General features: G+C 44.2%; 1 protein-coding gene across 1 annotated transcript; it reads right to left on the minus strand.

The window, feature by feature from the left end:
• Positions 1-5,315: 5,315 nt before the first annotated feature.
• LOC124684506 (squamosa promoter-binding-like protein 10) lies at positions 5,316-7,421 on the minus strand. The gene is made up of 3 exons (XM_047218803.1): positions 6,730-7,421; positions 5,802-5,989; positions 5,316-5,704 (listed from the first exon to the last, which is right to left on the minus strand). The coding sequence occupies exons 1-3, from the start codon at positions 7,419-7,421 to the stop codon at positions 5,316-5,318; spliced, it is 1,269 nt and encodes a 422-aa protein (XP_047074759.1).
• Positions 7,422-13,795: the final 6,374 nt, after the last annotated feature.

Below are 13,795 nucleotides of genomic sequence, written 5' to 3' on the forward strand. Positions count from 1 at the left end.
TGCTCCAGCAGCTTTCCAGAACCTGCCTCTTCCATCTATTCCTTTTCCAAACTCAAAAAAATAATATTCCTTTTCCTTTCGTTTTTTCGTAAATCTTGTTTATTCCATATCCTATTATCTATAGCCCCTATGGCAAAGTACTATATACGGTATTTGATCAGAAAAATGCATCAAACTCAAATATACCATCCATGTTCTTGTTTGAGTCATTGTCTTGTTGTTTATTGGTCATTTCCACATCACCTAAATAATTAACTAGGGAATGTTGGGAATTTGGTTTTATAAAAGCAAATTTGTTCGGATTAATTTTGTACAGCTCACTCATGACATGCTTTTCATGCTAATCAACGTTTATTTTTTATGGGTAGAAAAATAAATTGAACCATATACTATTTGTTGGGATTCCATTCCCCGTAATTTGCTTAATTGCGTTGCGCCATCTTTTCCCATGTCATGCATACTTATCATGATGGATTTGTTGCCGTAGAAGTAAGCGTTGCATCTATTTGTTGTGAAGTACTTCGCATATTGATGGATAGGACATTGAGTTGATGTGACCAACGAAAAGTTCTTTGGATGTTCCTCGACCGTGTTTTTTAGGTAAGCATCTTCCACTCTATCATATGCATGTTTTTCGTCTTATCCTTGCCATAGTTGTATGATGCTTTAGTTGTGTCTCAATTCATATCCACATGTATATCTTTTTTCATGCAACCATGATAACGGATTTACCCCACATCCTATCAAACATGTTGTTTGTTTATCTTGTTGGTCTTGCGAGTCGTAGTTGCAGCCTTAGCCTTTTTTGTGCTTGAGTCCTATCTTGCGAGATTCTAGTTGGATCCTTGGTTGAATGATATTCCTTTGGTTGTTAGTCATCCTTTTTTTTTTGATATATCTCAGGCTTAAGAAGCAACATTTGCAAGTGTGGTGGACTGTAATTCCTTCATTCCTTTCCGGAGAATAATGCTTTTTGACATGATGAATCAATGGAATATTATTAAAAAACACGGCTATGCAAGCTGATCGATTTGAAGTATCAGATGGTGTTGTCTAGAAGTTTAACCCGAATAAAGATTTCTCAACCTTATCGGTCTATCAAATGTGGTAAAAAATAGTTGTTGCTAGGAACAAAACATTTTGGAAAGCAAAGTTACCTCTCAATTGTTTTTTCGGTGGTAGTTATATAAAGATGATGTGCTAACTTGGGATAATATGAGAAAAAAGAATCGGGTGGGATCTCCAAAGTGCTATTTTGTGACAATATTGAAACTCCAAAACACTTGTTTTTCACATGTGGGTGGCTAAAGTTTTTGAAGAACCCCCGGTTATCGTTTAGGAGCCAGTTCCTATCCCAAAGTTTGTGGCTGAGTCTGGCATGTTCTATGTTTGTTTACTGGGATATCAGATTTCTTTACTCTGCCTTTTGGATCGATTTGGATCACCATGAATAAAGTAACCTTTGAGGAGTATCAACTGAGATTTGCTGTGGTGACCATCTTTACAGTGTATTCATTTATTAATTATTGGGCAAGTTTGTATGGAGCTGATGATGTTGAGAAGTTGCGAAGCGGAGCGAAGAAGCTGATGACAAAAGCTATATATGAACCTGACAGCTAGCGGGTAGTGCTTCGATTGGCTGTTCTGGAACGATTGGCTGTTCTGGAACTATGATGTTGATGATCAAAGGGCCTTAGCTGATGTTGTTGTAGCTTTTGGTTCATTACATTTTGGTGTCTTTGTGTGATGTTAAACTTGTTAAGACTTTGTTTTCTTGCCTAGGCTTTAGTATCAATAGCTTTTTGCCCTGTAGGGACTACTCGATGTCGAGTGCTTATCAGAGGGTGTCCTATTGTTGCGAGGGCACACTTATTTCCCGTTCCATTTCTTTGCCAATGTCATTCTTGTAACCGAACATGTATTCTTGTTAAGAGACGTTTGAAAAAAATGGATTATGAAGGTTTACATTTTGTCACACTTCTACATTTACAATGCATTAGTGCAGCAGAAAAATCCATTATTTTCACAATCCGTCGCAACTCACAACTTTGGAAAATTGTTCATAAAGATGTAGCGTCGGGACGGGAAGGTCTCCAATCTATGATGAAAAGGTAGGAATCATCAAAATTTTGATTGAGCTAAGATCAGCCAAGCACTCTTGGCTTTAATACGATTCATCTCGTACGCTTGACATACTCTATCTCGAGCATATATGTGCATGCATATACTAGCTACCTTTGTCCCAAAAAAAATTAAGTTGTAGATACACCCGTGTTTCCAAAATGCTTAGTCACTTAATTTAGGATAGAGATAGTATTGATGTAAGCGTGACTTTATTACTCCCTCCGTCCTGGTTTACATGGTAGATCATCAATTTAATCAACATAATATAAATTATACAATAAAAAGTTACATCGTTAGCAATTGGGACATCTGAACTTTCTAATGAAATATGTACCTCATATTAACGTTGGTTAAGAGACGGAATCAAATCAAATTCTTTTCCTCCCGTGGTCTCTCCTCTCAGCCGCCGCCCTAACCCTAGCCGCCTCCAGTTCATCCTCCTCCATAGATTGGTTCCCCCTCCTCCGGTCGGCTTCGCCGGCGTCAGGAAGAGTGGGGAACCCGATCTATGCGTGGAGTTTTGAATAAAAGTATTGTTTTCATTAGATTATGTTAGGATTTTGGTAGCCGCCTTCTTGTTAGTTTCCCCTCAATGGAGATGGCATCGTATGCAATAAGTGATCTTCAGACTTTCGTTCGGCGACGAGATCTTCTTCCCGGCGTCAATGGTGGTGTTGAACAATCACAATTTTCTAGGTATGGGTCTTCGGATCTTGCTTCGCCAGATCGATTTTGGATCTTTTGTCGTTGTTGCCGCGAGGAGGATTATCCTCGCAGTTTTTGTCCCGGCTGCTACGTCCTCGACAATGGTGATTCGTACTCTCGACTCTCCATCGACGACGACAAATCTAGTTGGTTATTATTCCCTGATATACTGGTGTTGGTACTCTTGCCGATGTTGTATGACTGCTTTAATGGTTGCGTGCGTGCACGCAGTCTTGGCATTGCGGCTCAAAAAATTATGGGAGAACTTTCGTCGGTATCTACGAGTCTATGGTTCGTTATGTATCTTTGGCTGCCTTCACAAGAGTACAAGATTGTGTTACGGAAGAAGAAAGAAATTGAAGACCTCGAAGATTTGTTACTATCTTTTAGACTTTATTTTGTAATCGTTGGAGTCAATTCATGTATCTCTACCATGTACTATTTGTTACTATGAATATATGTGGTATTGATTGTCAAAAAAAAAAAGGCTGCACACATAAGACCTATAAATTAGGACGGAGGTAGTAACAATGCATCGTAATTCAATGAGTGGTCCTTGCCTTTGGAGGCAACCAGATCGGCCAACAAATATGCCATGAATGGCTCATGATCGATCCAGCCATAGCGCGCTCAAATTATTACTAACGCAAAGCAAACACTGTTTGTCATCATCATCTGTGCATGCATGCATGGTGGCCCAACTAAGTTAATTAAGCCTGCGGCATTCAAGTTTCTGGCGCATGGGGCCGGCGCCAAATACACAGTACGTACGATGAAATGAAGGCCACACAAATTGTACCACACTAGCACGACTAGGTTTATTAATTAACACTGTACTCCAACATCTGGGCTAGATTTGTACAGCAAATGCTATAGCGAGCAATCAATTTATCTATACTAACGAAAAACTCTTTTGAAAGGAAGCCAACATATATGGGAGCCATAGTGCCATAGACAACACACCTGGCTTCAATCCAACGGTTTGTATCTTTATTTCGCTCGTCCCCCTCCCCCTTTCCGCAGCCAATACCGCTACCGTGTCATGCTACAACACCACCCTAATCCAATTATCACCATCGTCGGTTCAATCTATCACCATCTCTTGCCATTCCCTTTGGGCCATCGGCAATACAAAGTGCTTAGAGAAATGTTCAACAAAACAGATTGGATTTTGCTTAACACCAGGTGCTTATTCATACAAGGCAGGTGATTAATTAACTAGGTAACTCTACTAGAAAGAAGCATTGGTGCTTCATAAGAATAAAGTTCTATTTTTAAGCGTCTGTCTTAGCACACAATGCACTGGGCGACCTTAGGGACATGGTTTTCTTCTCCTGCGCGAATGGCCCACCTCAACACCGTACAAGAACCCTACCTCACCTCCACCCTAGCCGTCACTCCACGTTGTTTTCCCAGTCCAAGCCTTGCCTCCACATCATTACCGCTTCTAGTGCGTTCATCTGTCTAATGCGGCTCTTTCATGTTTGTTGCCACCTTGATCGGTAAAAATGTGTGATCACCGTGTTCGTCGCCACTCTCACGCCATCCCCGCCTACACCTCGTTGGACCATGAACCGCAAAGAAATTGCATCGTTTAAAAAATAGTACCACCTCCGGTCCAAATTAGTTGTCAGTACTTCGATATATTAAACCTAGTCAGATTTTGCCTAAATCTAGGATAATTAATTTGGATCCGATAGCATTAGCAAAGATTTGCAAAAAAAAATCTCTGTCGCATGGGTTATATACTACATGTGTGCAGATCCATTCAGATAATTAATGAACTCAAGGAGCATGCATGCATGGAATGTACACTGTGTACGTGCTAGTATGTAGCTAGGCTTCTTGTGAAATTAAGGTTCATGTGTATCCGGGCAGGATCTGTTGGAGGCTCCACACTTTCCACATGCAATTAATACGTGTGCTTGATTATTTGCATGCATGGCCTCCCTTCAAATTATTACTCCATGCCAGTAAAAATGGTCAAGATTTGAAGGTGAGGCAATGCCAGATTCGAAAAGATTGTGGAGTAATGTGAGTTGGGACCTCTTAGCTTAATTAGGCAAGCAGTAACTGTAATTATGGAGCTAGTCACATCTCTGTTGATTAACTGTAGGAGATAAAAGGACTGGTACTACACATACACCGAAGTAAAAAAGAAAAAAAAATACAAGAACACAAACATTATTTCCTCACTGAAACAGAAAGGCATGCTTGCTTGCAGTTACTACAGGAGCACTGCAGGGGTGGTGAGAGGAAAAGAAAGTCTCGCATTGCTTAGCCAAGCAACAAAGCAAGCACGCTAGCTAGCACAGCCTTTCCTTTGCACTGATCACTTGGCAGCCGATGACATCACTTGATACTTTGGACTATACCCTTGATTTTTTGGCTCTCCTGTTTTACTTCTTCTTTTACCTACACACAAATTAATTAAAGTACTACCACACTCGCCACTTCATGTGCAGCTTAGCTAGCTGACATCGCATCTACATGAAGTCCACCTCGAAGAGATGCATGTTATTGCCGTTGTTGTTGCTGCCGCCGCCATCGTTGTTGTTCTGGTCGGAGTCCTCGCCGTTGGCTGCCGCCGCCGATGGCAACCCGCTGGAGCACACCGATGAACACGACAGGATGTTGTGGTTGGTGTTGCTGCTGTGGAGGAGGGAGGTGATGAAGTGCTGTTGCTCCTGGTGACGGTGGTGGTGGTCGGCTTGGGCTTGGAGATGCATCGCGTTGAGCTGGTAGTCGTCCTTCCCCGGCGGCGGCGCGCCGAGGGTGAGCGCAGTCGGCCTCGCCACCTTGTTCTGGTCCTGCTGCAGGCAGCTGATCGCGCTCGTGTTCGACGAGATGGTCGACTTGGCCGCGCTCAAATCTGCTCGATCGTACGTACACATTAGAGTTTATCAATCGTGATTAATGGTGATCAATTGCACTAGGGTAGGAGGACGGAAATAAAGTGCATGCTAGCTTACTGTTGTTGTCGGCGGTGTAGGAGCCGGACATGGCGCCGCCGGCGTTGGGTTTCTTGGAAGGTGGCGCCGAGTCCTTGGACCCCGCCGTGTTGCTGCTGGCCGCGGGCTTCCTCCGGCGACGGTTGTGCTCCGCTAGCCGCTTCCGGCAGCTCCTCTTGGCCTCGTCGAACTCGGTGAGCACGTGAAACCTAACCGAAACAGAAATGAAGAACCAAGACAACATCAGTTTAGAGCTAACCATGAGAACCAAAACCCTTCAACGTTAACCTCTCAAAAAATTTAAAATAAAAGTCGACTTCGACGAATAATATAATTTGTCCAATGATGAACACCCATAATTAGCACGCAAAAGTCTAGTCGCCACTGCCACCGGTACTACCAGCGCGCGCTATAGCATTGGTCAATGCGAGGATAAAGAGAGGGCCAGAGATATGGTCACAGGGCAAAAGCCTGGCGCCGGATCATGCAGCATCTCCCAGCAGCTCCCAGCAGCAGCCTGCACTCTGCATGACAAAGCAAACCACGCTGCCTTTTTCTCCTCTGGTACCCTTTTCCATCGATCCCCAGAAGACCAAAGAAAGACAAGGCCATGGAAAGGAAAAAGAGAGAGAGAGGTGAGAGGTCATGCATGTCCAGATGCGTGCATGCATGCCCTAGCCACTGCTCTTCTCCATTTTTGTTGTGGCTTTTCTTGACATGACTGGTCGTCCTCTCAACTGCGACTTGCTTTTGCACACAGAGCTTTCTTTCTTTCCATGGCTGCCGCCCGCAACGGACAAGCGACATGAACCAAAACAGAGGGCAAAAGAACTGGAAAGGCAAACAGTTTCCACGCACTGACCCTACCCTATTCTACCACCTTGCTCCTGCTGCCCTAGCTATGGTAGTAGGGTTTCGCAAGAACAGTGTTGGTGTGTGGGGTACGTACCTGCTGCACTGCTGGCAGAAGCGCTGCTGCTTGCCGCCGGCGGCGACGAGGGACGCCTTGGCGTGGTACTCGCACACCTTGTGGCGGCGGTGGTAGTGCTTGGCGCCCGAGAGGTCGGCCTTGCACCCCTCCGCCTGGCACCGCGGCGGCTGGTGGTGCGCGCCGCCGAACCCGAGCCCGAACACGCCGCCGAGGCGGGACCGCATCAGCATCCGGTCCACGGCCATCATGTCCCCGGGGGAGAAGTAGGTGCGGCGGCCCAGGTTGAGCCCGATCCTTCCCGCGTCCGCTCCGCCGCCGCCGCCCTCGCGCTTCACCATGCCGAGCGCGGGGTACAGGTCGCCGCCGTGCATGGCCATGGGCATGGGCGGCATCTGGAGCTGCATGCCGTGGGGCATGGGCGGCGGCGCCATCAGCCCGCCGCCGGCGCCGTTGGGCGGGGGCAGGGCCAGCATCTGGTGGTGGTGCGGCGCCGCCTCCTGCTGGAACTGGCCGAAGGCGGCGGCCGCCGCCGCGAAGTCGAAGTTGTCGTACATCATCGTGCCCTGGTGGCCGCGCTGGCCGCCTCCCCCGTTGGTGGACACCATGGCGGCGTGGTCGAACCCGAGGTAGGGTTGCGGGGGTTGCTGCTGCTGCATTGCCGCGAACTGGTAGTCGTCGCTGGCCGCCGAGTTCATCCTGCCGCTCAGCATGGCCTGCAGGTGGTGGTCGTGGCTGGGTGAGCACGCGGGAGTGGAGGAGGTGTGTGGCTGGCTGGGTAGCTGGATGAGTATGGCGGAACGGGCTCACTCTCACTGGCTGTTGTAGGTGGTGTGGCGGGCGCAGAGGTGGTTAAAAAGGCAGCGAGGTGGAGTGGGGTGTAGAGAGTGAGAGTGAGAGTAGGATGAGTGAGAGTGTGTGTCCGTTGGTAATAACTCTTGGCGTGTAGCTTGTCCGGGAGTGGCATGTGTCAGCTCCCTCGCTGGGGCCAAGCCCTGATCACCACAGAGTGGGAGGGGCCTTCCTTGCTCTTCCGGTGCAAGAAGTCGCCGTGGTTGTTTTGGAGAGAGAAGCATATACCCCCCTCTTCCCCCAAAGAGAAGACATGCATCCACACTTGTGTGTACTCCCTCGATTCAGCCTTCTTCTTCTCCAATTTCTTGTTCACCAAAATGAAATTAATGTAATGCTAGCAAGTTCTTAGGGCAACACGAAGACTCATTTGGGCCGAACGAGTTCGTTTGTGTTCGCGTGGATAGAGCGCGACAGCAAACAACACCAACCAAACGAATAGTTTGTGCACATACTACCCATTAATTTTGGCTCCAAATTTGGGCCCGATTTAGGTCGAAACTTAGGTGTGTACCTTGAATCAGTGTTCTTCTTCAATTGCTTGTGTATAGAAATGAAATTAGTGTAATTAATCCTAACATTTTCTTATAGGAGTATATATTTGTGTATGTATTGGGACAACATCTCCATCTTTTTTTTACGAAATGGTAGACATCGCTGCTGCAGTTCATTGAGCAAAAGAAGAAATTTTTGGCTCGGTTTACGAGCAACACCAGGCTGCAACCCGTAAAACCCCTAGAAAAGCCAGGACAACTATAGCAACACGCGCCGAGGCAGGGCAACACAAAACAATACCTAGCAAGGCAAGGACAAGCGGCAACACAACACACAACAACACTAGATCAACAACATCCTACAGCAACAAACACGGTAACACCATCTCCAGCCCTGCTCGCCCCTCCCTGCCAAGCATCCAGCCAAAAGGGCGAGGACACCGAGCACCAAGTTTCAATGACCGTGTCGCCAGCGACGAAGCATCGAAGACCACCACTCTTTCGTCGCTCGCAAATCCAAAGCTTCAGACTATTGAACGTTGAGACAACACCTACAAGGAGTGTGGCGCCATTGTGTCACTGCTGCCCATAGTTTAAAATAGCGGGCTATCTCATTTAGCCGCGATTTTTTTGGAGGCTATAAAAGGCTATAGCCGGGTTATAGCGGGCTATTCCATTTAGCCTTTTTTCAAAAAATTAGAATATTTTAGTCATATATTACCAAAAGATAGGAAACTTATGACTCAAATACGATTTGTGATACAACTTACTCAACTATTCAAGGCAAACAAATATTCAATTATTCAATTCACAAGTTTTATCTAATTATATTGAATGCAAATTTGGAAAACAAGAAATAAAAAAGAAAAGAGAAGAGAAATTCAAAATGCGGGAGGTTTAGCGGCTAAATTTGAGGCTAAATAGGGCTATAGCCGGCTATTAGCGGTTTTTTCTCATTTAGCCTACAACTGGCATAGCCGCAGCGGCAGGTCTCCCGAAAGGCTATAGCCGGGCTATAGCCAGGCTATAGCCGGCTATTTAAAACTTTGCTGCTGCCCGGACCAGCGAGCTGAACCTAAAGTTTCCCATGGCATTCGGGAGAGGTGGAGACATGGGGTACCATGATGCCCTCAAAGGAGGAATGGTGGTGCCCGCAGACGCCACCTCGCAAGTGTCGAACATGTCGGCAGGGTTGGCAGGGATTTCTCCCACTCCCCTGCAACCGCAAACCCGAACTTCCTGATGGAGGACTAAACAAAGACTACATCTTTTTATTTGTTCAGTTAACCGTTTTTCATGAAACATCTATACTGTTGTACCAAAAGTTGGAGACAAGCAGAGCCGGATGGAGGACTAAACAAAGACTACAACTACTCGTGATCTGATCTTTTCTGATCCATGTATGCACAAACGACACATGCAGACTAGGCTGGCTGGCAGGGGGCATACAGCTGGTGGTGTTGACAAGTTAGCCTTCTGTAGGGCAGAGCTTAGCTTACTCGGGTTTGTTTTCTTGCTTCCCAACAAGCTACGCTCCCGTTCTCCTTTGTTCGCACACACAAGCTGAAACCAACTCAATGCAAAAAAGTATTGCAGATTTTAGACCATTGTGCGGAAATGATATAGCCATTTGTTCATCTTGATTTATTCATGGAAAAGTCCTTTTCCGAATATTCCCTATAAACTTGCTTCAACGATAAATAGCGTGCGCGCTGTGGCTCTCTCAATATTCTAGAATGTTCCCAATACAAGATCCTTCACAGAACAAAGCATATTCTCAGATATTGCAAAAGATAAAAAAAAATATTACAAGCGCAGATTGCATTACTATGTGAATCATGGGTTATTATTTTCACTATTAAACTGTCTATGTCCTAGGATATATATGTCTGGAGGTGCAAATGCACAATACGGTACACAGATCCATGCCTACATAAAGTTCTACATATAAAATGTAATAATGTGTCACTAAAGCACGGTTTGGCTCATAGATTCATAGTCCTTTGCATTGTTCATATGGTTGGCAATGTTGAATTTCTTGTGGATAGTACAAGTTTTAACACCTTAACAACAAACATGCACAACACCTCATATAATTGCAATTGACGCCAATTACTTGATTATAGGCAATGAATGAGTCCATGAATAGAAAACACCTAATATGTAGACTTTCGCACTTGTTCACAGCTCAACAAGCATTCCAGGCAATGATTTATAATAGTCATAGTAACACTGATGACTTTGAGTAAAATGCTTCGATCTGTTGTTCAACTGGATATGGGTGTGCGTTGCTGGTTAGTATAGTGACAACCAAAGAATATTTACGCACTAAGAAACAATAATTATAACCCTTGCAACTAATAAAAATGGTAAGAAAGCTTGCTTAGAGGAATACTTTTGGGTCGACTAAATGGGCACTCTAGCTTCATTACAAAACCTAATCAATAACTTTGCTTCAAAATTCAGTTTCACTTGACCATTGTACATGTGTTTTTCTTTTGAAAGATTTGCACTTGTTGCAACAAGCTAGCTTGCTTTTTCACACATCCATCCAGAGTTCCACACACATGGACACATGGTGCTGTATATATTTAGTAGACGAAGGTGAGAAGCAGTACCAGTACCCTGATCTGATAACTGCTATGCATGGCCTTGTGTACATGAAAACTCAACACAGAGCAGTTTCAAGGAGGCACAGCACACGCAGATCGAGTCTCAACCGTTCTTTCTCTTTTCAGAAAACTAACAAGTTCTGGACCAGATCGATATACACTTCCTCTGCCATTTTTTTACCGTATCGTGTACAGCCAGGGCCCTTGTGTACAGTGCCTATGTGCCTGCTGCCATGTATGTTTCTCACTGCACTCACGGTCCTCATGATGAGCTCGAGTTAAATCAGCAGACGGTGAAAAACAAACAGGTAGGGATCCACCGACCCTACGCCCACAGATGCATTCCCCATATATAGGTACATACACTGTAAAATATACAGTAGCAGCTAGCTGCACACAATTAGTACATGAGTACGTACGATAGTAATTAATTACCACAATGGTAAAAGCATGCAAAAATTTATCATTTTAATCCGTTGTAAACAGTTCAGATAAAATAGAAGAAATTTTGTCTCTGAACTATAGTCCGAGTGCAATCTCTGAACTCAATACCAGGCAATTTTGACTCCCCAGAACTAAAAAACGGATAATTAAGTTCCTTACCTGATTCAAAGTGGTCTGATTGATAATGTGGTAGTATTTTCGTACACATCGTTGCATGGTATATCAACGAACTCTTTATTAACTTAACTAGAATGTCTTGTGTGAATTAATATGATGCTTCTTGTCCGTATTTTATTTATCGACTCTTCACTCCATAAACATGTGGTCTTATTTACTGAGTTCAGTTTCGCTTGGGGACAAGCGAAGTCTAAGCTTGGGGGGAGTTGATACGCCCATCGCATCACTATTTTATATCATAATTTACTGTTATTCATTGATATATTTCATATTTAGAGATGATACTTATGTTATTTCACTTATTTTGCATGTTTCATGATTATTGGAGGATCATTCACCGGAGTCAGGATTCTGCTGGAAAAAGCACCGTCAGAATGCAATATTTCTGGAGATCAATAATTGACGGAAATTACACCGAAGATCTTATTCTTCCAGAAGAATGAGCCAGCCAAAAGGAGGAGCCGAGGAGGGCCGCCATGGGCCCCCCCATAGGCCGGCGCGGGCCCTGGCCTGGCCGCGCCGCCTTGTGGGGAGGGGGGCCCACAGCCCCCTTCGGCCGCCTCTATTTCGCGTACTTCTTCTCCCCGAAAACCTAAGCTCCAGAGAATAATCGCGAAGAGACACAGCCGCCTCTGTGGGGCGGAAAACACCAGAGAGAAAAGAGCTCCCCGGCAGGCTGAAATCCGCCGGGGAAATTCCCTCCCGGAGGGGGAAATCGACGCCATCGTCACCACCATCGAGCTGGACTTCATTGGGATCATCATCACCATCATCTCCACCACCATCACCGTCATCTCCACCGCTGCACCACGTCACCGCCGTAACATCTAGGGTTGAATCTTGATTGTTTGGTAGGGGAAACTCTCCCGGTATTGATTACTCCTTGTTATTGATGCTAGTGAGTGAAACTATTGAACCAAGGTTTATGTTCAGATTGTTATTCATCATCATATCACCTCTGATCATGTTCCATATGATGTCTCGTGAGTAGTTCGTTTAGTTCTTGAGGACATGGGTGAAGTTTAAATGTTTGTAGTGAACTATGTTGATTAATATTCAATGGTTTGATATTTAAGTTGTGGTGTTATTCTTCTAGTGGTGTCATGTGAACGTCGACTACATGATACTTCACCTTTATGGGCCTAGGGGAATACATCTTGTATTCGTTTGCTAATTGTGGGGTTACCGGAGTGACAGCAACCTGAACCCCCGTTGGTATATCGATGCGGGAGGGATAGCAGGATCTCAGAGTTTAAGGCTGTGGTTAGATTTATCTTAATTACTTTCTTGCATTTGCGGATGCTTGCAAGGGGTATAATCACAAGTATGTATTAGTCCTAGGAAGGGCGATGCATTAGCATAGGTTCACCCACACAACACTTATCAAAACAATGAAGATTAATCAGCTATATGAAGCGAAAGCACTAGCCTAAATTTCCGTGTGTCCTCAAGAATGTTTGGTCATTATAAGTAAACAAACCGGCTTGTCCTTTGTGTTAAAAAGGATTGGGCCACTCGCTGCAGTTATTACTCTCGTATTTTACTTACTTGTACTTTATTCATTTGCTATATTAAAACCCCCTGAATACTTGTCTGTGAGCATTTACAGTGAATCCTTCATCGAAACTGCTTGTCAACACCTTTTGCTCCTCATTGGGTTCGACACTCTTATTTATCGAAAGTACTATGATACACCCCCTATATTTGTGGGTCATCATTAATTAAGCGAGGAAATATTATAGTAGAAATTAATCTATAGTTAGATAATTTGCTCAATTTTTTTATAGCTCTTGAAGCTTAGCCTAGCATCGCGAGCACCCGACGGGGATTTGTTTTTTCGACTGGTATTTCCAGTATCTTGCCGGGAACCGGTTTTTCTGGTTAATCAACCGAGAAAATATTATAGTAGAAATTGATCTATATTTAGATAAATTTCTTGATTTTTTTAGGAATGTTCGATTAATTTCTTCAAAAAAATTCGAGAAATATTTTCGAAATTTCTGAAAGCTTGAAATACCGTTACATGCAGTTATTTTCTCCACAGATAAAAAAACCCTAGCAGCCGCCCCGGCCATGAGACTACCGAGAAAAAATATTAGTGGGGGAATTTACATGTACGTACATAATTTGGCAACATTTTGAATCCACAGTCACCGTAATAATATCTTGCATCTACAATAACTTCTTTATATTCCTTAATTCTCATTGAAATTTTACTTTACCAATTAGGATAAAACCATAAATATCATTAGAGTACATATGACGTTTCGTACATGACGATATTATACCTTTTTTATAGGATTAAATACATATCGTGAGTTAGCATGTAGATTTTGTGTGTTGTGTTACATTAGTGAATGGTTACAAATAACCTTAAAGATCGTCGATGTCGATATTAGCTCAGTGGCCTAAGATCTTGGGACGCCGTTTTCTCAAAATATTTGTAGTTACTAAAGGTTTAGAACGTAATATGCATACTATCCCACGATGTTTTCTGTACCACCGGGT

Source organism: Lolium rigidum, chromosome 1, assembly GCF_022539505.1.
Source record: "Lolium rigidum isolate FL_2022 chromosome 1, APGP_CSIRO_Lrig_0.1, whole genome shotgun sequence".
In the NCBI taxonomy this organism is placed as follows: domain Eukaryota; kingdom Viridiplantae; phylum Streptophyta; class Magnoliopsida; order Poales; family Poaceae; genus Lolium; species Lolium rigidum.